The sequence below is a fragment of the Camelus bactrianus genome, chromosome 27, assembly GCF_048773025.1.
Source record: "Camelus bactrianus isolate YW-2024 breed Bactrian camel chromosome 27, ASM4877302v1, whole genome shotgun sequence".
Classification (NCBI taxonomy): Eukaryota; Metazoa; Chordata; class Mammalia; order Artiodactyla; family Camelidae; genus Camelus; species Camelus bactrianus.
In genome coordinates, this window is record NC_133565.1 from 29,207,215 (window position 1) to 29,235,056 (window position 27,842).

General features: G+C 46.5%; 1 protein-coding gene across 1 annotated transcript in view; it reads right to left on the reverse strand.

Moving 5' to 3' along the window:
* Positions 1 to 1,515: 1,515 nt before the first annotated feature.
* The window catches only part of ABHD17C (abhydrolase domain containing 17C, depalmitoylase), a 45,370-nt gene continuing 19,043 nt past the window's right edge, over positions 1,516 to 27,842 (reverse strand). The window contains exons 2-3 of the mRNA XM_074354364.1: positions 6,689 to 6,868; positions 1,516 to 2,998 (exon numbers count right to left, since the gene is read on the reverse strand). Of these exons, the coding sequence (XP_074210465.1) occupies positions 2,779 to 2,998; positions 6,689 to 6,868 (400 nt within the window). The 3' untranslated portion in view covers positions 1,516 to 2,778. The remainder of the gene's footprint in view (positions 2,999 to 6,688; positions 6,869 to 27,842) is intronic.

The following is a 27,842-nucleotide window of genomic DNA, read 5'->3' on the forward strand; positions in this document are numbered from 1 at the left end:
CCTAATAACGCTGTATTTTGATCATTTTGTCACATCACTAATTGTCGTTCTGTAGCATCATCTATGATGGTTACAGAATTGTGTATTGTATGGACATAATCAAAATGAAATCCCTTTTGCTGGAAACTTAAATGGTTTGCAAGTTTTCACTTTTACTAACAGTGTAGCAGTGATTATCCCATCTAAGCCCACGCCATCATCTTCATTGTTTCCTAAGGACAAATTCCTAGAAGCCAAATTGCTAGATTAGGCTTTTGATTCAAAGCATACTTTAGAACATTTGTACCAATTTGGTGTGTAAATTAGCGGTAAAATTTCAAAGTACCCATTTATCCAAACCATTACCACCAATGGGCATTATAATTCAAATATTTATACCAACCTATAATTTAAAATGGCATCTCATTATTTCAATGTGTATATATATATATATTTGATATAGTCATTTGATTGATTGAACCTACACATGATCATTATGGACAATAACCTCTTTCTTTGATACTCTCTTCAGTCCTGTGCCCTTTGATAAAGCGCACCTCCTCACTTGAATATTAAATATATTTTTACATTATCTGTTACATGCTTTATAATGTCCTCCCCGTTTGTCACTAGATTATGCTATTTGCTACTATGAAAGTTTTATATTTTTAATAAATAAAATCTAGAAATGTGTTCCTTTTTGTGGTTTCAAGCAGTAATGATATGGCCACGTTCAGGTGAGCACAGAATGCTGAAGCAGCTCTTGGCAGGGGCTAGTTTTGGGGCAAGGGTGGGGGAAGAGGGGAGATGCAAGCAGCAAATAGGATCAGAAATCAGGTCTTTGGAAACCGAGGTTAGCTGCTCTCTAGCCCCAAAGGCAGGCTGCTGGTTGTGCTTCTTTCCCTCCTAGGTCTCCTGGGAACAGTATCACCTGTGGCGCTTCGCTGATGACCCCTTCAGGTGAGTCGTGCCCACCCTTCCAAGGCCCCCCATTGTAGGCACTGACCAAAGACCAGGAAGTAGCCTGCAACATGCTGGAACACACATTCCTGGGAGCACAGCCCCGTGTCCCCTCGCCTCCCCTCCACCACTGTCCCTCTCACTGCGAGCTCAGAAGGGCTGTGCTGAGAGCTGAAGACAAGCATCCCTCGGGGGCTCTTTTTCTGGTCAGTGGTTAAAGGGCTGGGAGTACTCTGTGGAACACATCTGGCTCTTGTTTTCCAAAGAAACAGGCCTGCTCTCCCTCCTAGCCAGGTCACAGTGAGATGGCCTTCATCACTCTTGCTTCACAGCCAGAATCCATTGCGTTTTCTATTTGAATTCCATCTGTACTTTTATGGCTATAGGCTTTATATCTTGGCGCCTCCAAAAGTAAGCTCTGGTCTCTCACAGAACAGAAAACGTGCACCTTGAGAAAGGCAGTGACGTTTGTAAGCCCCAGGGGTTTCTTCTTGAATCTAGACAAAGTATTTTCCTCTTGTTCACCGATCTCTTGGATGGAGAGAGGTGAGGGGAAAAACTGCACGAGCCCACACGTTCTGATCCATGCATCCTTTATTCCGTGGCCAACCACTGTGCTGCATCCAAGCAACAGAACACAAACTGGCAATCAACCGCAACCCAGCTGTACAACAATCTGAGGCTGACAGTACATTTAAGGCTTTTAAATTTGGGGGGGAAAAAAACTTAAAAAAGAAAATAAAACCAAAGAACCCCCAAACCCAAACCCCCAACCAATACAAGCAGTGTAGCAAGTTGAAGCATCTTACATTTCCGCTGCTTATTCGGCGCAACTCCAGTGTCAAAACCCAAAGAATTCCTCAACTAAAAGATTAGTTTCGTGAAATTTTAATTACATAAGTTCTTCAAAGCATAAACTTGTAATTTTCTTTTGTCTTGGAAATGTTATAAAATTTTTTAATAGCAAAACATAGGAATAAAAACAGATTAACAAAATGTATTCAATCATTTACAATACAAACAAGGAAATCTGCAGTTTGTTGGAGCCTGACAAAAGAAAACTGCCCATTAAGAATCTATGCACAATGTAATTGCAAATATGTACAGTACTTTAAAAAAGCCTACAAGGAGGACTTTACAGAAGGAAAGTCGGCTAGGCTCTTTGTTAGACCAACCAGACAATCAAAATATTAAAACTCTGTGGGGACTGGTAATAAATTTACACTTAAAAAAAACCCCAGTTTCCTTTTGTTTAAGAATATTCCAGTTATATTTATATGGTTCCAGTTGATGAAGCTATTCATGATAGTTCCAGTAAACTACCCTTTAACTGATTTGTTTGGGGGAAAGACCAGCAAAAAAAATTAACAAAGATTAACAAAGGAATTTTCATCACAATTGTTTTCCAGTTACACTATCACAGCTTCACAAATGGATTGAACTCACAAATCCAGTGGCTGAAAGAGAGCTGCAGGTCAAATACTGAGAACACTGGTGGAGAGAGGGTGGAGTCCTGCATACATGAATCCTAAGTGATGGGCAAGGTAGACAGATATGAGCATCCTTTATAGAGCACAAGGAAACGGTCCCCCCGCTCAGCTCTCATTCCCATTCTGCAAGGCCATGAAGCTGGGAATCAGACTGTTCAGTTTAACATGATGTGTGAGTTAGCAGAACCTCTAGGTATGAAAGACTGAGAATTCCTCAGCTCTTTGATTAGGACGCCCTGAAAGCTGAGCACTTCCTCGTGGTTATCACGCCATGACCGCTATCCAGTTAAAGCATGTGCAAAACAGAGGACTCCTGTGTTCACGGTAATGAGGTAAAATCAAGTGGTCTTCAGGAGTTGGGAAGTTCGTGAGATATGAACTGCTTTAGTCTTTCTAGGTATTGTGCGTAAAGCTCTATGTCGTTATGCCCGGCCCCCTCGACCCAGAGGGGCTCCACGGCCCGCGGACAGCGCTCGTACATCGCCAGGCCGTGGGAGAAATCGATGACCTCGTCCTCCGTCCCGTGGATGACCAGCACGGGAGAGGTGACTTTAGAGATCTTGTCGATGCTGCAAGAGAGAGAAGGGGAGGGGGAGAAAAAGGACTCGTTTAGTCATGCTCACAGACAGCAGACATCCCACTTAATGGAACGGAATTGGCATCCACAGGCGAGGAAGGTAGCACTCTGGAGGGTTTCCCGTCTCATTTTTCTAGTAATTCTTTTTTTTTTTTTTTTTTTAAATAGGCTTTTCAGGGGGAGGGTATATAGCTCAAGTTGCAGGGTGCATGCTTAGGAGGTCCTGGGTTCAGTTCCCAGTACCTCCTCCAAGAATAAATAAATAAACCTAATTACCTCCCCCACCAAAAAATAATAGTGATAATAATAATATTAAGCTTTTCATTTTGTAATCATTGTGGGTTTACAGGAAAGTTGCAAAGATAATACTGAGCCCCTATCCGGCCCTAAGCCATTTCCCATAAGGAAACATCACCACTGTACCTTTGTCAAAACCAAGAAACCAACTTTGGTACGTTACTAAACTCCAGACTTTATTTGGATTTCATGAGTTTTTCCACTGATGTCCTTTTTCTGTTCCAAAATCCAATTGAGACTACCACACTGCATCTAGCCACTGTGTTTTTGTTAAGTATTTTATTAAAAACAGAACCTCTAAACGTCATCAGACTAGCAATCCAGTAACTAACAGTTCTGATATATCCATATTTTTGAGACAGGATTTTTAAAAAAATAAACAAGCTCGAGCTTAACATATCTGGATAAAGGTCTCTTTGGAGAGCTGAGCGCCTAATCCATGGCTGCTCGAGTTTTCAGAGCTCTTACTGCGAGAGCTATTTTCAGAACCAATTAACAAGATCCTCACAAGCCTCATTTCATAAAAAACGAATACTTCATTTTTAATAAAAACTGTACTATTTAGCTTGAAAACTTCATGTAATGCCTAGGTTTGATTCTGAATGATTTTTTTGACTGTTTACAAAAATCAAATCTACCCTCAACGGATGAGTATTTGAGAATCTTCACAAGAACGTGCTGCAGGCTGTAAAAGCATTTCCCACGGAGGAATCCACGAGACTGCAGGCCTTACTGGGCTGGGTGTGCAGACGACCTCTCTGATGGAGGCAGCTGTCATTTCACCTACGTACACATCGGGAGAGGTGAACCTCTGCCCAGTCTGTCCTCCTGCCAGAGTCCCCCTAACAGGTGACTTCTCTTTCTGTATTGTAACTTCTAGCCAAAATTGCAAACAGATGTGAACTGGTACTCCCCTTAGAGACTGCTTTGTTAGAAGTAATAGCTAACATTTATTCAACACTGACCAGGGCCAGGTGCTTCGTACTTGATGTACAAGACCTCACGTAACCTTCCACGGGACACGACGAAAGGGGCATAGACCACCTCTGTTAAACCAAGGAGGAAACTGAAGCTAGGGGGATTATTAAAGAACAGGCATGAGGGTGTGGAGATAGTACAGAGCTCTGTACTATCGTATGGTATGTCTGTCGTATGGCCTTATTCACAACTCACGAGGTTGCCAACCACCTCAAGACGTTCAGGAAGACTGCAAAATCTCATCAGCGTGTAACTCGCCAAGATGCGGGCCACTGTGGCAGAAGTCAATTCTGCAGATTAGGAATCTTGCTTAGACACCTATCTTCTTCCTATATTTAATTTTTAAAGCGACTTCTTCTTCTAAGAATGTGAGAATCCAATTATATTCAATTAAAAAGATATTTACTGACAGCTCCACGCTGCACAGTTTGGGAGAATCTCTGCAGCCTGCAGGGTGTGCCTGAGGTTAAATGCCGCCATCTGATTCTAAATGTAAAGGCAGTAAAAGAAAAATAAACCACCAATCAAATGGTGAGCAGGATTCATTTATTTATTTATTTTTCTAACATTAAAAAGGAAACGTGAAAGTACCTTCCTTTAAAGAGAAGGACACAGAGACAATTCAGCACTTGGTTAGCGATGGACACCGTAAGAACACATTTTCCAAATTCAGTTAATCATGAAAGGCAATGGTTTGAAATCTATCATATTCAGACTTTATGGTATCGAATAGGAGGAACGGCCTTTTCTGGCTGTCTCCACTCACCAACCTTTAGTAACCAAACTGCTTGACTGTCTAAGCCTCAGTTTCCCAATCTGTAAAATGAGCCTTGTGAGATAAGAAAGGTGAAGTGTTTAGCCCATGACTGGCAGATCAGATAAGACCCAGGAAAGACTAGTTGCTGGTTTCCTATTAATTAATACGCTGTAATTAGCTGCCGTGATTGTATTTTAAGGTATGCTAATTTAAGGGTCAGGGGAAAAACCTATTCATTTTGTTGCCAGGGTAACTCCCAGCATAGCTTCCCACAAACATGTTAAATATCTCCCTTTCAACAAACTGGCCTCTCATTACCCATTGAGCACAAATAAGGCCACATTTGAGACACACACGAGCCCTGCTTAGCATTCTCAGCCGGCCTGCTGGAAACCTGCAGCTCACTCAGCTTTCCCGTGAAGCTGAATTTCACTGAATCCCGGTACAAACTGCGCAGCAGGGAGGTTCACCCGAGGTGTTAAGAGGTTTCTTCTTGTGAAACGGGACAGTCTGCGCCACAGGTGTTTATATAAGCAAATGCTGTTCCTCCCCGCCCCCGGCAACAACAGAATGACAGCAATTAATGAGCCAATCAAAATGCTACGATTGTACATACTTCTGCTGAGACTTTTTCTACAAGACAGCAGCGTGAGTCCTGCTGTAAGAATCTGGGACTGCTTTAGCAGTGTACCGAGGGCAAAGCTTAGGGGGGCAGATAGCTTTTATTAAATACTTTCCTCAGCTTAGATGTAAAAAAACAAGCAGAAGTTTTCCAAGGGAGGTTTTCAAGAAGGCAGCGTGCTTGCTGCTGCTGTGTTTGTAAGGCAGCTGCCCATGTTTCTTCCTGGTACCGGGGAGCTAGGAAATAGCAGGGCCCGGCTGGCAGGCGAGAGGCCGGGCCAGGGGCGCTCGTGTGCACACCCCAGCGGGGGGAGGCGCAGGCCCTCTGCAGCGGGGGCACATGGGGGCCGGCAGGAGGAATGAGGGGAGGCAGGGGGCTGGGACTGCAGGGGAGGGGAGGGGAGTCGGGGGGAGGGGGCGGACCGTCCATTCACACTGTCCCTGTAGCCCGTTACCAGCCTGAGAGGAGCTCAAGTCACCTTTTCTCTTTGACTGGAAAAGTAAGAGAAATTTCAAAATTGGGGATATTGGAGGTTTTTGTTTTGTTCTGTTTTGTTGTTTCTTTGGTTTTTTTTGAGTGTCTAGACCACTGCTAATTGCCTCATCACAGATTTCACATTTAGCTCTTGGGTTTGTTTTTGGTTTTTTGGGGGAGGGTAATTAGGTCTATTTATTTATTTATTTTTAGTGGAGGTACTGAGGACTGAACCCAGGACCTCATGCCTGCTAGGCCTGCACTCTACCACTGAGCTACACCCTGCCCCCTGCATTTAGCTCTCGTGATTCAACAATGCACGTGCATCTGATTGAATGAACAAACACCCAACCAGAAGTTAGTTCCTTTAGGGCATGTGGTACTTTTATTTTTATCCTGCACAACCAGCTCCACGTCCCCTGAGCAGCCCAACACAGGGGCTGACGTACAGATACATCCAAGAAAGATTTATTAGCGGCCCACAATGAACGGTGGCATCAGATCTGAACGTAGGCACTGGACGCCTTAGCCCTTGTTGTACACGTTTAGCTTACCTGGGAAAAGCATCAAAGCAGTACGTTTTCCTGGTATCCGGAAAAGCCACGCGCAACCCAGACATGAGAGGCGAATGGAGAATCACGGCTGCACACTCGTACCTGGAGGCCAAGTCTACCGTGGGCACGGTCCCGATGCTCTGCCCGTACAGGATGATGTTCTCCGGACTTACGCCGTACCTGGAGGAACCAGAGGGGGCATGCCATTAGCTGACATGTGGGAGAAACAGAGACACAAGCACCATGATATCAGAAACTCAGAAAACTCCCACGTCTACCAGCTTAAAAAATCACATCCTCTAATGTGTATACTTTAGCTTAAAATGGATGAGAACTTCACAAGAATGTCAGGGGCCCATCTCAGCACTAAGTGACTGAGATTCTGTCTTCCACTACTGCTGCAAAATTAATGATCATGACTTCTTTTTTCTGGAAATTAACTGTATAACTGCATTGTAAATTTCATTTCACTGTTTACGGAGTCATCCCATTTCCTATTCTTCCCTCTTTAGAGTTCTTTGATAATCCTAAATGTATTTCTGAAATAAAAACAAAAACACCTTTGCCAAATTATAATATTAAGAGCACTTCAAGTGAGGCTTTAATAAAATATGAAAGATATTAACATTTATCATCAGAAAAAGGTACTGGGAACCAATGAATTTAAAGGCAAATATATTTCCTGTAGCCTCTCTTTGGGGCTTAACCCTTCTGATCTTTCAATCCATGGATGGTCTCCCACTCCACTGTCTTCCAACGTTTAACTGGTAAACAGCCCCGTGAATCACAGATTTCATTTCCTGGCCTCCCTGGCAGCCTGGTGTGTGCAGAGAACTAAGCTTCGGGTGATGGGATGTGAGCAGAAGTGACACATACAGACTGAAGGTCATAACTGTAAACAGATGCCTGGGCCCCCCCCAATTCCTGTTGGGGGTTAGAAGACACCACGGGGAGCTACCCTGGCCCACTCAGAAGAACGCGGCACCCCAGGTATGGTGGTGGAACAAAACAGAAGGACTCCAGGAAAATGGCTACTTTACTCATTAACCTACAGTGGATACCCAGAATATATAAAGAGTGCCCAGAAATAAAAAAGAAAAAGACAAAAGAAACAGACATATTATAGGGAAGAGAACACGAATGCCTAATAAACACATAACAAGATGTGATGCCCAACCCCGTCGGTAGATGAACCTGCAAACTGAAACCACGAGTTACTATTTTATACCTAAGGGGCAAAACCCCAAAAGCCGGACACCGTCAAGGGACAGCAAGGACATGGACAAGCGGAACTCTGTAACATTGCTGTGGGAGTATAAGTGGTACGAGTGCCTGGGAAGATAATCTGATATTATCCGGCGAGGCTGGAGCCTGTGACTCAGCGATTCCACTGGTCAGTATAAATACCCGCTGTAGCTTGCAGGGCGATGGGCCATGCTTTCTGATGACAGCCTTCAGTGAAGAGGACTGTCAATCTGCAGCTGGGGCGGGTGGCGGGAGTTCAGTCTAGCCACCCCCCCAGGCTCCCTGAAACACCACAGGGAAATGAGGGCCCTTAGGAAGGAACTGAGGGACGGATGGCTGTGCCGTGAGGGGCAGACCGGAGCCGGACACGTGGGGTAAAAGGACTGTGTCTGAAAGCAGCGTCAGCCACACAGGGCTGGCGGGGGGCTGGGGGTGTCCAGGGAGCGGCTCGGGTCGGGGGCTGTGGGGCTGCGACAGAGCTGGGCAGGCCCGCAGGGAACACGTCTGGGGGGAGCTTGAAGGGGAAGGGAAGGAGGTAGAGTTCGTCCCAGAGGAGATGAGGGGCCGCTGGAGGCGCTCGGGACAAGGGGACAGGAGCAGGGCCAGGCAGGCTGGATGACAGAGCATGAAAAGGAAGCCGGGAGAGAGTTAAGGGACGATTAAGACCCCTACAGGGAGGAGGGAACAGAAGAGTGTAATATGTTGAAAACAAACACATCACCAAAAAAGAGAGACCCTCTCCTCCCCGGACACAGGGAAAGAAATCGCTGCTCAGAATGAGGATCCACCCTCTCTTTCTAAAGCGAGGTCTCGGTGTGGCCCCGGCCCCTGGAACCTGACTAACACAACCGTGCTCATGGAAGAGGCTCCCAGGATGCAGGTCTCATCTGGTGCTCTTGCCTGGGCTCCATTTCCACTGGAAGAACAGGTTATTAAAACATGGTTGGCAAAAGGGGGAGGGTATAGCTTAAGTGGTAGAACGCATGCCTAGCAGGCGCAAGGTCCTAGGTTCAATCCCCAGCACCTCCTCCAAATATAAATAAATAAACCTAATTACCTCCCCCTCACAAAACGAACAAACAAAAAACCATGGTCAGCAAAAAGGGCTTTGAGGAAGGTTTGAAGAAGGAACCGATGGCTGCAGCATCCTGTGTCCTACATCCCCAAGTCAGAGACCACGGGCAGTAAAACACAGGGCCCCTCAATGAGGATGAAACGATGAGAGATGTCAGAAAGGAGCCCTGTTCCAGTGCATCCACAGGCCATCGCCAGGGAGATGCTTTTTATGGAAGGAAGTTATCCCAGGAAACTCCCTCCGCTGCAACAGCCCCTGAGTCCCTTCTCTGATGGACAGGGAGGTGCATTTCAGCAGGATTTGTTACTGAGAGTTCAAAGTCCCTTGAAGGAGGAAGTATAAATAAGATCAGAGGTCGCCTCCTCCCTCCACAATTTTCATCAGAAGTAGTCACCCCCCCCAAAAAAAAGGGGGGAAAAAGAATAACTAAAAAAAATTTTTTTTAATAATAATAGAAAGGGAAAAAGGAAACCCAAAGGCAGTTATTGAAGGACAGAGGATTTAGAGGTGATTAACACTAAAAATCAAAAATAGAGTGAAAGACTTCCAGGTTGAACTAGCATCAGACTAGCCTCTACCTTCTTGGATCAAATCTGAAGAACGATGAGAATTATATAGGATAACTCGTCACAGTAACTCATGTTATCAACTTTTCAGTATCCTGACACTCTTCTGCACGACACTCCATGGACCTCAGGGGCTGCCCTGAACAAGTGGGGGAGAAACGGGCACAGACGCAAGGACAGAGGCGGGTGTGCGGTTACTGGCACAGGCAGCCTTTTCTCTTGCGTGTCCTGAATCTGTCCATCCGTCGAGATCAGGGTCTCCTTTTATTTATGTCATGGTGAAGCCTGAGCGTTTCACCAAAGGACTCTCAGCCTTTAGCTTTTCATTCACGGGCACCAGGACACATTACCAAGTCAACAGATTCCACCTCCGACACACAGACAGTCATAACCTTTATAACAAACACTTTTTCACTGAAAAACTTCAATATGTAAAACACTAGCCATAAGGGGAAAAACACGACAAATTGTGTCACATTAAAATAATGTACTTCTGGTCATCAGAAGATACCGTTATGAAAGGAAAAAGGCAAACCACCAGATGGGAAGGTATTTGCCGCGTGTGTAACCAGCAAAGGGCTCCCATCTAGAATACATAAGGAACACATCGGTGGGGATATGTGTAAAGAACAACTACACATCAGTGGGGGAAAAAATGACCAAATACAGGAAAACGGCATGTTACAAAACGGGAATTTCGTAAAAGAAGAAATCTAAATGGCAGGGAGAGAAGAAACGAAGGAGGGGAGGGAGGGCGGGCTGTGCAACGTCATGAGTAAAGGGAGAAACGCAAATTAAAACCACAGTGTGACACTAACGTACATTTACAAGTTGACGGTACCACGTGTTGACAAAGACACGAACCACAGGAACTTCCATTCACTGTGGACGGAGGTGTGAGCTGACGGCACTTTGGAAAAAGTAAGCGTGCAGGTGTATTAACACAGACCCAGTGACCCCGCAAGTCTACTCCCAGGTATACTCCCCACAGGGAAGCGCTTACTCACAACTGTCTGTGGGCAGCTGGAGACAAGCCTAATGTGCGCCACCGGCAGGGTGGGTAAATGAACGGTGGTGAAGTCAGGCCACGGAATGTCACACAACAAGGCTCACGCATCTTCAAGGCACAGTGTTAAACCGAAGGGGCAGATGCCACACAACACATGCTGTACGGTACCGTTCGCAAAAAACGTAAACACACCAAAATTAAACGTTATGGTTTAGGGATATTTAATTGAAAGAAAAGCAAGGCAGTGAAGCCCTAAGAACCAGGGTGGTGGTTAAGGACGGCGAAGGGGAAGGGTTATCGCTCGGAAGAAACATGTCTTTTTTTGCTGGGGAGGGGAGGGAGGTTACAGAACCCTGGTTATAGTCTCTGTCTTGTCTCTAATGAACCGTTCATTGCTTTTACTGTTCATTAAGCTGAACACTTACATTTTATGAACATCCCTAGGTGGCTATATTGTTATATTTTGTAAACAACAACAAAAAAAAAACCCCACATTTTTAAACAGCTCACACCAGATATTTCAGATACGGAGACAATGCTCCCCACCCTCAAACTGTTACAAGTCACGGTAGATTTTGTGCTAAATCAAAACCTCAGAAGGAAACACGAAGCTGTTAAAAATTATGTCTCATCAAGAGCTAATGTGGAGAAAACTCATGTTAAAACGTTCCACCAAAAGCAGCCTACAAAAAACAGGGTCACAATTATGTCCCTTAAAACAGAATCTATACGTGGAGAAGGAACTTGAAAGCAATACATTACGATGATGATGATGGTTACCTTCAGGTGGTGAGGAGACCGGGTAATGTCTCTTCTTTGAAATTTTCATTTCTCATTTCCTTTAATTACTAGGTAGTCATTTGTTAAAAGTAAATAAATAGAGGAAGCCGTCTTGCCGGACCTTCTGACGTGGGTCAGCCTGCACTCTGCTCACAGGGTCCCTGCTTTTCAAAGGGCTTTGAAAACTGTAAAGTGCCGGTGAAATGATTAGATTTGTTAGTGGTACGTGAAGGACTTTTTCACCGCCTTTCCCCATCTCTGTCACACAGTCTGACAACAAATGATCTAGGGAGGGAGGGATGGGGTGAGACGGCCAGTCCTTTGAAGGTATGGAAGATTTTCGGAGGAATGCTCCGAGGCCTCTCCCCCAACACCCCCGGTACAGATGAGGGCACTGCAGTGAGTCCTTTTCACTGTACCACTCGGGTGTTGCTTCTGATGGGAAAAAAAAAAAAAAAGGTCGATTGATGCCTTCAACACCAATGGTTCCAAAATGAGAAGTATCTGATATTCTGAGGAATTTTTTACGATGTAAATTTCCTTACTTAGAAATTTTCCATCCTTAGAAATTCCAGTGGGTTTGTGGATTCCTCAAACTAACTATTGTTTGATACTGGGTAAACGGTCGGACCAGATCCTAAAGTCCTTTTAGCTCTCCAATTAAAAGATAAAGGATAAAAAAGAGAGATGGTAAATGGAATCTGTTACTAAGTCTGTGTGAAATACAGGGCATTTGAAGATCATAGCTTTTTCCCAAAAGTGCAGGATTAAGTGAAAAGTATTTTTTCCAAAACATCAATAATCCCCAAGTCCAAAACCTTTAAAGTAAAACAGATGTGAAACCCTCCCAACCTGGAACAGGACGGCTTTGCAGCAGGCAGACACGACACAGGCGAAATGGAAAAAACACTTAGGCAGATTTTTTTTTTTTGTATTTTTACTTACAATTTTCTGTCTTCGGATGTCACAACAGCAGGACATTAAGTGATTTCCTCTAGCACGCACCACCTTTGTGGGCAGACACAGGGGCAGGCGGAAGGGCAGCTACAGCCTACAAGCGATGTTTTCCTCCAAGTGTCCAAACCCCAAGGCAGTCTTTTACAGGTAAACCTCCCCGTGGCTCAAGAATAAACACAGACAGTCAGCAGACACTTGGTGGGTGACTTCACGTCGGGAGACGGTGGGGCAGTTCCTCCAGTCGTACGCCTAACAGCTGTCCTTTCTCCGCCTGGGGCTCCCTGGCCCCCTGGTGTGTCTGGAAGAGGTGCTGGATGCCCGCCCTCCCGGGACTTTGTGAGTTTCATCCTCACCCACACGGCATTCCAGTCTGATTCTCAACGCCACACACACCTCCATGTCTCTGAATCTAAGAAAGGGCCTGTCCTCATCGGTGCTTCATGCGAGCCTCAGTAAGGGCTCAGCACCCATTTAGTCTTGGGACTCACATTTTTTTCTCTCTAAGGACCTGAAGATAGAGCTTAGGAGAAAAGACACTAACATGGTGACAACAGACAGTCCGGTGCTGCACATGGCAGGTCAGCAGGGGGAAGTCGGACCCAGGAAGGAAGTAATGAGGTCAGGACGGGCTACAGGTCCGTGGAGGTGGAGGAATGAAAGCTGGTGGACTGAGTATCAGGGGGTGAGCCTGGCAGCGGAATCAGGAAGCCTGTACCTGTCAGGCAGGTAGGACCAGAAAACAAAATAAACTAAAACAAACCTAGGCACAGACTGGGTGGCAGAGATTCAGAAGCCAAACAAGGGGCTGGTAGAGTCCAGGGAATCCACTAAGACTCTGCAGAACAGGGATGTGGTACCAGCAGATTTAAAAAGGAGGAAGAGAACGCCCATAAAGGAGAAGACTCGCATTAGAGACAAGCGCTCCAGCAGCAGGTCCCTGCAAACTCACAGAAATACTTGGATGGCGTAGAGTGAAGGGGGCAGAACTCAGGGCAGATTCTGATAAAAGTAACAGAAAACTCACAAGCAGTAAACCAAGGCCCACGAGATGAGCTATTTTATGGGACTCTGGAGTCAGGAGGAGAGAGAGCTCACAGGTAGGCGGTGAGCCTGGTGGTCAGGGAGGGCTTGGCTGCCTTTCAAGGGATGGAGTGAAGGATGAGATGCTTCTGCACCAGGGAGAGGTGCTCAGTAGACGTTTGCCGGGGACAAGCCTGTCATTCTTTAAACATGCTTCTCCTTCGGCTGGCCCAGAACCACCCTAGCCAGATTCTTCTTTCTCTTCTTCTGTTTCCTTTGCTCATGCCTCTTTCTTCTCCCACATTTTACTCTACCTGGGCATCCATCAAAGCTCGGTCCTCACCCTCTCCTGGAATCTCTTCTCTGCCTATTTATTCCCTTGTTGAACTCGGCCACTGCCAGAGCCCAGCACGCACCTGCCTCTCCTACAGTAAATGTGCAACAGACTCGTGTGAACTGGAGAAATGGGTGGCGAAGGTTTCTACAATGTGTCACTCCTGACATCTCATCTGTGCTCCAGCGCCCCGGCCCCTTCCTTTCTGTGGATATTTCTTTCTTCCTGAGCATCCCACCACTGCACACTCAACAACTCCCAAACTCCACTTTATGTTCTCTCTCTCCCCAGATCTGTTCATGTCTACCCATAACCAGACCCTCGACCTCACGGGCTCAACAGTTAGGACGAATTCCTCAGGCTTCTCTCCTTTGCCTCTCACGTACTCTTAGTCACCAAGTCCTGCCATTTCTCTCTTGGAGATGTTTTCCAGATGCTCGCTTTTCTCACACCACTCCCGTAGCTCTGTGGTTGCATCCTGTGGTCAATCGATCAGGATCTGTCAGTTCAGCACATGAATGAGCACAGTTTGCCCAATGATGACCATCCCCCAGGGTACCGAGGGTCCGTTACTCAAAGGTCTTTCTGGAATCCTTGTCACCGCTGCCTCTGTCCATGCCCACGGTGCTTACACGGCTCCAGTGGGTCCCTGACTGCTCAAACTCCCCACCTGCTCTGTCCTGTCCCTTTGGTTTCTGTGTACTGTTCTCTGGCTGGGGAGGGGGCAGGTATCTCAGTTCCTGACCCCTGAGCCGGTTTCTGTCCACTGCTGACTCTGACTCACGCTGACTGCGTGCACCTGCCAGCTTCATCCCAGCCCTTCCCTTCTTCCCAGGGCAGAATCTGCCAGTCTCCAGGCCCAATCAACCCCCACTTCTGACCTCCCTTCTCCCAGTTCGATCTGTATAAGCCGCCACACTCATGTCACCCCCCGCTCCCATCCGTCCTGTACCTTCCCATCGGATCGAGCTTCCAAAACACGTTTGTTATGTTACTTTGCTGATCAAACGCTTCAACAATCACTACCGCTCCTTGGGATAAAAGTCCATGTTCTCAGATTACCCTCCACAGCCCGGCCCCATCCTGCTCCTCCAGCCCTCTCTCTTCTCTCCGAGTGACCCCTCTGCTCCTGCTGTTAGACCCCTCACGGTCTCTTCAACAACCCCGGGCTGGACTGTCCTCGCGCCTCCCCACCACCTGCAAAGCCCCGGGGTCCGTCACACCCACCCCAGTCCTGCCTCTTTCACACTTTCCCCAACCACCCCGCTCTACGTGTGCTATTTTCTTTCCCGAGCCCTTCACTCGAGTACCCGGTCACTGCGAGGGTGTACACAGCTAACCACTGTGTAACACGTCCCACACTGCCAAGGAGAGCTTCAGCTCCTCAGAGTAGGTAGAACTATGAATCCTTTTGGGTCGTTAAGGATACCCACGCTCAGGGCTCAGTACACTGGAGGCATGTCTTACTTTGCATGGAAGGTGATTCTAACCAAAGGCTGTTTTTGAACCAAGTAAAACTAAATGTCATACATCGTTATCATCCTAATGGCTATTCAATCCACTCGACGTGTAGCGTCTTCTTGGGGATCTGGCTGGGGGCAGAAACAATCTCTTGTCTGCAAACTGACAGAAGTGAGTCAGCCCCTCAAGGATGACCACAGTACTCAGCAAGCATTCATGTTTCTAGGCATCACGTAAGATTCACTTAAAACACAGCACAAGGAATTGGAGTCTCCCAGTTTTCGCGAGGGGAAAGCTGTGACCCTGAATGACGACTCTCTGGAACAGGCAAAGCCACGTGTGTAGTAAGCCCCTTGGAAACCTGCCGCTTTTGCTCCCAGCCTCTCCAAGTGTCTATCATCTTGCCGACACAAGCGATGCGGAGCTCAGGGTGACCAGACACGTTTCGGTGTAGGTTCCCACTCAGCGTGGAGGCCACGTCCCAGGAGCTCCCGGCCGCCAAGGCCGCGGCAGCACAAGCAGGAGCCGAGGCAGGCAGAGCCCGGGGAGGTGCCGGCAGGCAGCGGCCCTCGGGAGTGCTCTCCACGGAGAAGGCGACACCTGTCTGCTTTCATTTGAATGTAAGGCTTGCTCTTCTGTCTGCAAACCAAGCTGAGCCGCCCAAAGACACCCTGCATCCTGTTTAAGTCACTGGGCCTTGACTTTGCCCCTGTCAAGAGTGTTTCCATTCATCTTCAGGCAAAGCACGCTTGGCACAGTTCCACCGACTTTGAAGTCAATATTTTGAATATTTCAGAGCTAGAACTCCTGGTGGAAATATCTTTATACATAGGACAAAGATAAATACACACGGTAACATGAATGTTAATTGAAGGATGAGGTCTGAGGATACTGAGAAACCCTAATACACGTTAGAACAAAGCCTCAGGGTAAGAGGACTGACTGTGTGGCGGAAGCAGGTGAATAAACAGATCAGCCTGGAATGCCCGCCTTCAGGCACAGAAATGGGAAATCAGCCTTTTACTTTCTGCAGCCAACACTTAAGAAATACGTTTTATATTTTAATTACGAGGAAGAGAAAAAAGCATCAATCCCCTGAAACACACGTATTTCTCCTTTTTTAAAGTACACCTTTGTAGGTTTAGACTTTTAAAAATGATATCCTGATTTCCACAATCAGATTCCTGCTGGGTGTTAATTCCAGCAGCAAAAGCACACAAAACACACTTTAAAGTGAGCATCTGCTGCATGAATGCTGAGAACATTTTAAAACGTAAAGGTTAGTGATGTCAGCTGTACATGTGTTTCTTTTCTTTCTGACCAAGGGAATTTGGTTAACAGGGACACTTATAAACAAGATAATGGTAACTCTGAAGGTTCCCCAAACCTGAGCATGGACAAGGTCTTCCCTCAACAGTGGTTATAAAATAAAGCACGCCAAATTCAGCATCACAAGTAGCCTCCTTCACCTGAAGCATCCGTGATGTAATGGAGATAAACTGAGTTCCTGGGTGATGAGTCTTTGGGGGAAATGAAGAAGGAAATGAGACTCAAACCAAAAAGTAACACTAAAGCCAAGCGTAAGTTTAGGCAAAACAAGTATTATGGTCAGTAAGTTCATCAAAGCACAGGGAAAGGGAATGATCAAAATGGGGACGGGGAGTCAGGAAGCGCAGAAGTAAAGCTTGAAGCCAGTCACGTGGGAGGGGAGACTGGAGAACACCTAGAGAAGGGAAGAGCTGAACGGGAGGGAGCACATCCCAGCCTGGCCTGGCTGGGGTGAGGGTTTTACCTTAGGAAGGGGGTGGGGGGGCACGCCTGCATCCAAAGGAGGTGGAGCCAACTATGGAAGCATCTGGGGAATGTGCCCCAGGTCCTAAGAGGATGGAGATGGTGAAAAGTTGTGCCACAGGAGGGAAGAGAATGGCTGGATGAGAGGCTTTTTGAGCAGCTTACATCAGGTATGTATGTAGCAAGGGGTGGTGGAGATGGGAGAGATTCAAGAATAATTCTCTAGATAAGGGCTGGAAAATCAGCACTAATTGAGAAGTCAGGAGGGAGAAGAGGGGCAGTGGGAATTTTGTTTTGTTGGAAAATACATTCAGTTTGGGAAGATACTGAATTTCGGATAACTGGAGCATGCTAGGAAGGCACGGACAGGTCAAACTCTCAGGGTTCACTATGAGCAAAATCTTCCCGAATTATTCTGGTGTCTATGGTAAACAGACGAGCCCCTAAGCGTTCCTCATCCTACCTCCTGCCAGGGTACAGAGGAAGGTGAAGGAGGCTGGAAGTATCTGTCCAGGCTGGGAGCTGCAGGAGCGACCAAACTGCCCAGTCCCGTGGGCGTGGACAGGTCAGGCAGCCCACAGCACAGAGCAAGGGCATCCCGGGAGAGCACCGCCGGGCTGCCTGGCGGCATGCCTGCCCAGGCGGCGCAGCCTTTCGCACACTCCTCCATGTCTTTCTTTCAACCCTATCAAGACACCATTGTCTAACATTCGTAAAGCAGCATCCACCCTCGTATATGGTGTTTCATTCTAACCTGGGTGTCTGAAATTTCCTTCCAAATGGTGGTGCAGGGAAGGACTTTTTCTATGTCAGGTCTAAACCCACCTTCAGAACAACATGAACAGGAACAGAACAGCCATAAAAAGGAATGGATAACGCCATTTGCAGCAACGTGGATGGACCTAGAGATTATCATACTAAGGGAAGTAAGTCAGACAGAGAAAAAGAAATACATTATGTAATATCACTTAAAGTGGAATCTAAAAAAAAAAAAACGACATAAATGAACTTATTTACAAAACAGAAATAGATATGCAGCCATAGAAAACAAACTTATGGCTACCAAAGGGGAAGGTGGGGTGGAGGGATAAATTAGGACTCTGGGATTAGTCGATGCAAACTACTCTATATAAATACACAACGAGGTCCTCCTGTACAGCGCAGGGAACTATACTCAGTAACTTGTGATAACCTGTAATTATAATACATGTAACTGAATCACTGTGCTGTACACCAGAAACTAATACAACACTGTAAATCAACTATAATTTTTTTTAAAAGTGATTCTTTATGACATTCAAGACTGTCCTCTACCCTACTCTCTGTGTCAAAGCAAAAAAAAAAAAAAAAAAAAAAGACTTGGCATGACTTAATTTCAGTTTTTTTAAAAACTACTTTTCAGAGGAAAAGCTACCGTCCTAAAGAACACATCAACTCTCTTTAGTTCTGTGGCAGTTAAAATAGAATAATTTGCTTGGAATTGTTTGAGTATAATTGTGCATGAAACTGTTCTAATGATAATTAGGACTCTTTGGGCATTCTCTAATTATCCAACATGTCGGAAAAGCCAGAAAATGCTGCCTTCCCCCTACAGCTGCATAAATACCTGTGAACCGGTTAGACTACCAGCTACCCTACAGGGTTTGAGAGGGTTCCGTGAGCTAACACAGGCAACTGACCAAAAAAGCCGTTTAATAAATGCCATTTCTGTCCACACCAAATACAGATAACAACAGACACTTGAGCAAAGTAAAGCCTTAAAGGACTTCCCTATTTCACACCCAAGAAACACAGCCAAAACGAGGGGGATAGATCTTGTGAAAGCTCTGTGATGGGGAAAAATGTTAAAAAATCTAATTTAATTATCCACTTGTGGCTCAAGGCTGAAAGCTATTTCTTAGAACTTGAAACGCAAGAATCAATTTCTAATGATTTTAGCTCACTGTAAAATGAGTCCTTACAACAGCTCACAAGACGCCCAAGACACTAGATAGTCCTCAGTGTGTCTACCCGCCTCACACTGACTCTAGATCCAGGAATTCGAGAAAATCCCCGTTCCTGCACTAACACTGCTGAGATGTCCACTAGGACATTCTGGCATGGTCACCTGCTGGGGACAGAGCATTTCTGACCTGCTGTATCTTTTCAGAGCATCTCTCATCTCCCCTTCCTGGAGCTGCAGCTGGGAACACGTGCCCAGGTCTGGACTCCCTCGGCCAGAGTGAGTGCTTCAGGGATAAGCAGAGTTGGAACCAAGACTGGTCAGTCAGTGTCCCTTCAGGGTGTCTGTGCCCTCTGCTGCTGAACCCGGGGGAGATCACCTTTGTCCTCACACAGAGCCTGCTCAAGAATTACTACAGAAGGGGAAGCAAAGCCGAGAGGGGGCTGAGCCCTGACGCCCCCGGTCCAGGCCGCGCACCTGGTCACGGGTCTCCCGGAGTTTTGAGCTGGGTGGAGCTTAGACTGCGCTCTCTTGAAGCTGGGCTAACATTAATCTTCTGTGAGTGACTCAGAATGTGGCCATGACAATGCGGAGGTCTGGGGGCAGGGATGGAAGGTGGAGATTTGCACAGTGGGTCGGAAGAAAGAGGAGGCTTTGAAATCAGTTCAAGGTCTGGACCCCAGCTCTGCCTTGCACAATGATCTGACCTCTCTGGCTGTTAAGGGGTGAGAGTCCTGCCTTGGGCCTGTAGTGACAATTAAATGAGGTAGTCAGTGAAACCCCGCGGACGCCCCTCCCTCTTCAAGGTGGCTTTCCTGTGTCCATATCCAGACGTGACACAAGGGGAGAGATCACGTGGCCCCTGGACACAAGATGACACCTAATCTGAAACCAGAACGCTGGCTGGCTCCGTCAGCTCGGGCTTGGCACTGCCCAACTCTTACTGTTTGCTCCCGCAAATGTCTTGTGTACACTTGAAATGGAAGTCTGCTAAGTAAACATCCTCCTTGGGCAGACCCAGTGAGTCCTTTGCCCCTCCTTGATGACATCTCCGGCTCCTCTCCCATTTAATCCCCTCTTTGTGCCAGTCTTGTGTTCCCTACTCTTTCTTCTGCTTCCAGAAACTTCCATTCTCCTTTTCATCCTTCTTAAAAGCATAAAAAGTTCACAGCATCAATTATGGAAATAACTCGAACCACAGGGCAGGTGGATGGAAAGGCCCTTGGAGATCATACAGGTGGGTCACTTTACAGATAAGGGAACTAAAGCTTTGAGAGAGGTTAAAACTCAAAATTGTAATGACCAAGACCGCTCTGCAGGATATCACCACTCCAGAAAATGGACTAACAGGGGGAGGAATTATGACTCCTATGAATTACAACCATGCCCGCGAAAGCATCGCGTAGCGGGGCTGGCGCAGCACAGCCTCAGAATCAGGCAGAACCGCCAGCACCGTGCCCTGCGTGCGAGCTGTCAGGTCTGTCAAGCGGGGCTCCTACCTATCAAAGCCCGTGTGTAGCCACCCAGTAATGTCAGTTCTCCCCGCCCCCCACCCCCACCTTAACTCAAAGGAAAAGGATTTGGAATTAGCCCAGAGCACCAACCTGAGCACTCCTAACATAAATGATGCTTTACAGGTGAGCGTTCTAATGGGTACAGAGCTTCCATTTGGCACAAGGAAAAGTTCTGGAGATGGGTGGTCGTGATGGGTGCACGACAGTGTGAACTGGACCCAGTGCCACAGAACTGCCCACGTAAAACGGGCTCAAATAATCAATGTTATGTTATGGATAGTCGGTCACAAGAAGAAGGGAAAAAAGTGAACAAGCCCCTTAAATCTGACTTGTACTAATTATTTCCTTATTAGAGGGTAGAAGGGAGAAATCCTAACTCTCCTGAATTCGAAATGAGATTTTACTACAAAAATAAATAGTAAATAAAGTTTGCTTTTTTTTTTAAATTGTAAACTCTCTAGCATCCAAAGGCATTAACATCTATCAGTAACATAAAGAAAAAAGATAATAAAGCTATGCACGTCACTAAGACTGTGCACCTTTACAGATCTGGTAGAACATGCTACTCATGATCCGTCTCCGAGGGGAGGCGGAAGCTTCTGGGGGGCTGAGTGGCGGTTCCGAAGCTGGGATCCGTGTGACAGGCCTATTTCACCGAAGCATCTGTTTGACCTCCCCGTCACAAAGACCTTGCTATCCTCTCCACCTTGCCTGGATTTTTTTTTTTTTTAAAGCAAAACAAATGAAAACCACCCCTTAGCACAGCCCAACCGGTCTGCCATCCTCTCTTCTGGACGTGAAAGGACTCCCTCAGGAGCATCACGGAAGGACACCAGGGCGGGAGGCGGCAGTGGAGACACCTTTCCTCTAGCAGCAACTTCCGTCTGAGTAGCACCGGAACAGAATTCCAATTTCTATATTTGAACACTCAAGGGCAGTTGTTAAAGGAGTCGGCTGCATTCTAAAATATCACACATGCCCCCTCCATCAGTCTGTCAAGGACAGAGGATTTGGGATTGTGTGCGCCAGGTCCAGCCTGGTGGCCTCCAAGCAGCAGACAGTGACCGTGTGACTCAGAGGTCTTATCCACGCCGAGTCTTCACTTCCCTTCTCAAGTCAGTCTGACAGACGGCCCTGCAGGAACGTCAACATTGTATTTTAATTAGAACACTACATAGTGTATAACCCTATCGAAGCAAACACCGCGTCCTTATTTATCGTACACAGGAAGCCTTTGTTTGGCCACCAAGAACACTGTGTACCATAACGTTAATAATTCAGAAACACCCAGCTAGCCACACCCCGTTCCACACACTTCACTGTAACCTGCTCTGATGTCTTTGGAGTCTAATGTAATAACCAGAGATGCAGAGGCCTGAGGAGCAGATCCAGTTTCTTTTTGCAGGACACACGAGCCGGCAGTAACACGTGCTCTCAAGCAAGAAATTCACAAGGTTTTCACCTCTCCAGTCCACACGGCAGTCCGTACTCTCGACCACTGTGTCTTGCATTCTTCCCCTGGGGGGTCATGGTTTCCTTTGGTGGAACAGAAAACACCGTGTCTCCTACTTTAGATCCTTTCAGAAATGCAGAGACTTCCTACAAGCTGCATGCCGATGGTGCTTCAAACAGGCACAGACGTGGACCCAGGTTTTGGTTCTGAAATGAAACTTTTGTCACTGCAAAAACTTCAGACTCGTATCAACAAGGTGCATTTATCACACACACTGAGGAGCCTGGTGGTGGTGATCTCCCTCCTCACCCATCCTACAGGAATTCAGGGAGGGCAGAGATGGCCAGGCCACCAGAAGTGGATCCCACGTGCTAGGTGGAGCAGGGGACTTTAGGACCCACCGGCAGACACTGGGATTAAGGTGCTGAAACAAAGGACGGGAGATGAAAGAAGAGTGGGGGGGGGGTTTCAGACACAGTTAGGGGCGCCCCTAACTCAGGCCACGCTCCTGGGAATCGCTGCTGGGGGCATCTTCCTTTCCTTTGTTCAGAGCACGAGAAATGTCTTCCTCTCCTCCGAGCGAGGCTGATCTGTAACCTCTGCACGTCTGCTTCAGGCTCTCACCTTGATTCTCTCTTGTCCCAGCTGTTATCGCCCCATCCTTCCAGCGGTCCCCTGCTCCACACTGGCTTCCCTGGCTGGGTTCTGTCCCCTTTCTAAGCCCAGTCTCTCTAAAATTCCACTCCAGATGCCAATGGGTACTTTAACATTATTAAACTTTCAAATCTCTTTCCTCAGGCCTGGAATGTTCCTACATTATTATTTCTAATACATCTGACTTCCTGTTGACAACTTACCATGGTTTGTGAGTTCCCATCAAGTCAAGGCACTTTGGGAAAGGAGAATTTTTGCTACAAAATCACGAAGTTAGTCAAAGATTTGTTTTTTCCACTCCAAACTTAAAAGAAATCAAAATGATATAAATCTATAAAATATTAAAAAGCTTTCAATACTGTAGCTCTGTTTGTAAGCATTTGTCTTGAAAAAGAAGCTTATTTTCACACTCTTTTACAATTTATCAGAATTCCCGAGGTTAAAAAAAAAATGAAACAGTAAAGCCAAAATGTTTATGAAAATATTAAGATTTTATTACCATTTCAAACTTGCTACTTCTTTGGCACAAAGCAAATTTATGGGCAAGGTTATACATCTTCATGAAATGAATATTTGAATTGTGTATTATATAAAAAATACTTTAGCTGAGGGGTTTCTTTTGCCCCACTGGTTACATATATGCATGCGGTCTGGGTTCTCTCTGTGGGGCCTCCGAGGAACCAGAGATAAAGAAAAATTACCAGGGGACCTCTCTGTACTTGAGGGGATGTGAGCTGAGGGCATAAGAACGAACAAGCAAGGCTGAGTTTTGTCCTTGTGGGGCTTACAGTCTAATAGTCGGATTATGTCGGCTCTCTTTACTCTACAGTAAGAAGGTCTGTTTTTAAAGATCTGAAGGCAGCAGACCCCGGCCTGATTCATTCCCCTCACTCGACAGATCAGAAATTCAAAGACAAATAAATCACCTCGGTGCACGTGTCCCCACATGTTCAATGCCTGCAGGCATTTTCACGGAGCATCAAGAGTCAGGATGTGTGATTTGTGGGCCCAGGGCCCTTGACCTCACTTTCCAAGGGGATTAGGCCCACATCGGCCTCCTCCAGCCACTTTCCCCCGCAGGCTCAGCCCTACCAGGTCACACATCACACACCACCAGGCCAGACCAGAGGTGTCCACTCCAGGTGAGGCTGACTTCTCACGTACTTGTGAACAACAGCCAGGAACCACTGGGGGCTGCCTCACAATGTCTGAGCTCCTGAATTGCAGGGGCTCAGTCCTGTTCATCACCAGAAGGTCCTCTGCACACAGGGGATGACCCAGGATGAACCGTGGCCAATGATGATGGAGATGATGATGAAGATGATCTCTACATATCTTACCTGTAATTCTAACAAGAACCTGCACGGTGCAGTTGAGGTGCAATGATCAGTTCCGTTCATCTACAGTTACTAGAGTTTGGTGAATTACCCAAGGCCGTGGAGCTAGTAGGTGATAGAGCCTGGCTCTGAAACCCACATAAGATGCCTGCCTCCAAAGCTAACCCCTGTGCTCTGAACCCCACAACAGCCCTAGAGAGGGGTGGCAGCAGCCACATGGTCCCTTGACGGCCAGATGGAGTCAGGAGTGCGGGCACCTATGAACCCACCCCTTCACCAATGGACTTAAGGATGCTACTCAGTCCTTCCCCTAACTCCACACTTATTATCTTTATGAAGCACCAAAACCTTACCAGGAAGCCCCAGAATTCATGGTGCAGCAGAAATCAGCATACATGTTGCCAGACCAGTCACTGGTTCCATGGGCCTCGGGAACACTCAGACCCCACTGCGCATAGACCTGGGAACTATATGCTTTGGACCACTGTTCCCACGTGTGTTCTTTCATTTCCTCCCTGCTTTCTCTCACCCGGTACTTTCCCAGTTATCTCAGGAAAGTTATCTCTATTTATGGGGACTGCCTCTATTCTAATTTTTAAAAGAATGCTATATTAGGGCGTTGATTGTTAAAGGATTGGGAGGGACTCAGAAGAATGTGGACTATTCAACTCTGGGACAGAGGTTAGCTAAGGCACAGAGGACAATTCTTTAACAAGGGTGCAATGAAGATGGGAGGTGTCACCTGCTGTTCACAACCAGGTAGTTTAAATTTCTCAACTCAAATTTCTCAAATAACCAAATACTATAAACACACCCTCCACTGGCCAACTGCTCAAATGGAAGCACCGAGTCACACTAAGCCACTGAGATCTCTCACCTCGAGGGAGAAGAAAAAATTAAATTTCAGGAGAAGACACCAAGACCAAGTCTCCTTAGGAGCTCATCACATGCACTAGAACATTTTCAAATGAGTCAATAATATTTTGACTTTGCACTCTACCTTGGACCACAAGATTTGAACCACAGAACCTCCGACAGAGCCTACTCAACTCCTAACACCAGGCCACTCTAGACGCACTGAAGGAACAGACAATCAGAGGAAAACCACATCACTAGACATATGGAAAAAACCTATAGATTCTGAAAAGGGACTGATCTGAGGGATCAAAGTAAATGAAAGCTATGACACAGCCTTGGACCACAATGCAAGTAACAGCAGAAACAGATGCAAATTAACCAAGAGAGAAGGGACAGTCCTTGAAGTTAATTCATTAAATCTACCTCTATGTAAGTATCTTTCTATACCACTCCTGAACCAAGGAGAAATGAAAACCACAATGATGGGCTAGGTAAAAAAATAATGACGAAATAACCAGGTATTGAAAGGCAAAAATAACAATAAAATCATCGTCACCCTCTTGACCATCAAGATAGCCAAGTCTGTAACGATGCTAAACTAACGTCTGGAATTCCGAGCTTAAAGACTTTGGAGATGTCCACACTTGCTAACAGCAGGGAGCAGGAATTCACAGCCTTTCCACGTCTGCAAGAGCCCATCACTCTCGGAGAATGTCTGACGAAGGAGACGCTGTAGATAACCTCTCTTCCAAGAGTCTGTTAATTCTTAGAAACTGCAGAGAAAATTTTCTGTATCTGTGCGTTAAATGTTCTGGGCAAGTTTTGGTTGGCTGGGTTTTGTTTCTTTTTGAGCCCCCTACTTGCCTAGAGCCTTATAACCTACAGTAGGCACCTGCACATCTCAGTGAAGCCCCCCCCAGGCTAACCGGTGCTGGTCAGGCTCGCCCTCTGCACCTCTGTGCCTCTTTCTTGCAGTTCTTTTTGACTGTTTGACTCTGGTTATTCTCCAAGAAACCAGAGTATGAGAACATAGTAACAGTGGTTACATAACTAAGCTAACAAGGAAATACTATTTGGTACAGGATTTAAAAGACCAATAATGGGACTTCTTACCAGAACTGGCGAAGTAAAGGCGTGTTTCTCTATTCTGCCCCCCTGAAGCCCACTCAAAACAAAAAGAAAAATATTTTAAATAATAACACGATGAAAAGAAAACACCCAAGAAAGCCTAGTATACGGGCATCATTGCCCCCAGAGCCCCACCAAGCTTGAGGACAGCACTCCAGGAGGCAGCGGGCAGCACACAGATCCCTGTGGAAGGGACTTTTAAATCTCACTCTGGCTCCGTTTCATGTTTCCAGCCATGCCTTTATTTCCCCCTTATTGTACCTTATCTCCCTTTACATCTTACAGAACATTCTAGACAAGGTATAAATCGAACAATCAATCAAAAGTCACTGTACCAGCAGGATACCCAATTTCCGTATTGATGACAGCGCGTCATCAGGAGGATGTATTTTCTGCTTAGGATGGAAAAGCACGTAAAACATTTAGAAACATTTCATCATACAATGTAAGTTTTAGTGCTGAAGACAACGCACACGAGGCCGCCCTGACGTTCTGTGGTCTAGAACCAGACTGTGGACTCCGTGTCCCCCCATCTCTGAGCAGTGCCCTGCACACACCAGATGCCTTCTGAGCGGGTGGAAGCCCTTAGAGTCCCAGATAACCCAAGAGGACAGGCCTCCCTGACGGGCCCACATCCGGTTTGCCTCACGTGGGGGCAAATACTATTAACTATTCAAAGTCAATGCAACTCCTTTTGCGGTGACTCCATGTACCTCGAGAAACCTTTACATCTGGCTTTCTCTGAATTTCACATACATGCAGACAATGTGTTATAAGAATGCAAATATCTGCTTTACCTAATAGTTCTCACTGACAATAAAGTGTCTCATGATAGTCACTGAGTGTGCCTTGGCCGAGTCTGATCAACTCTGGAACACCGGTAGGATGTACTTTTGGGGTCCCCAGTGTGATGTGACCCGTGGGAAATTCTCCCTGGACTACGCAGCTCAACAAGATCTAATGAGCAGAGGCCCTCACTACGCGATCTAGTCTGTTCCTACACTATTAGATGCCAAGTCAGACTGAAAGGGCTGTCAGCACTGACAGTGTTACAGGAGCATGTCAGCTGTGGGGAGGCTCGCCTGCAGCTGCCCCCGCCGCGCACAGGGCGAGTCTGGGGGTGCCATTTACGCGGGCTGCAAAGTGAGCGGGGTCCCCAGGGTGGTGAGACGGGCAAGCCCTGATCACTAACCCAGGTTAACAATGCTGGTAACTCAAAGGAAAAATACTGGTTTATGAAATTATAATTAAGAAGATTCTAGTTCAAAATGAGGACCCAAGCCCATACATTTGCTTCCCAACCAACCCAACCCTACTGAAAAAGAAGTATAAACGTTCAGAAAGAAAAAAGTCCCCAGTAGCAGAGACAATAGGAAGATGGGACTAAGTCAAGAGACAGAAGAGTTCAATACATTTCTAGAGATTGGAGGAGAATGGAGATGTGAGGTGGAGAGAGCGGCCCAGAATACACCCCAAGAGGTCTTCAGGGAAGGCAGAGGTCATCCGAATCTCAGGAAGGCCTCTGGCTCAAAATCCACATGCAACTAAAAATTGGTAAGTTAGAGAAAGTCTGATTAAGGAATTACACAATCTATTCCCCTCCCTAACACAGAGTTTAAAGGCCTCTGGGGTGAGCTAAGACTTCTAGTTGGTGTTCTGAAGTCAAGTCATCCTCATCCTGGCACTGGAGACCTCCTTCCATCCAAAACAAAGCCTGCCAGGTAGGTCACCAGCCCAGGCTGGCTTCCCTCTCAGGAGCAAGGCTGAGGGAGGAACAGATCTGCTTACACCATGGGGAGGAATCCCAACCTGATTACTCAATCCTTCTTCAGTATCAACAGATGACCAAAAATGATGATGATGACAGCCAACATTTACTGAGCATTTACTAAAACCCTGGTACAATTCTAAAAACTTTCCAGGTACTGACTTATTTAATCCTCAAAAGCCCTAGCAGGTTTCCTCTAACCACCATTATTATTATTAAAGTGTTTTATACCTAGCAAAAGGTAAAGCAAGGATTCAACTGC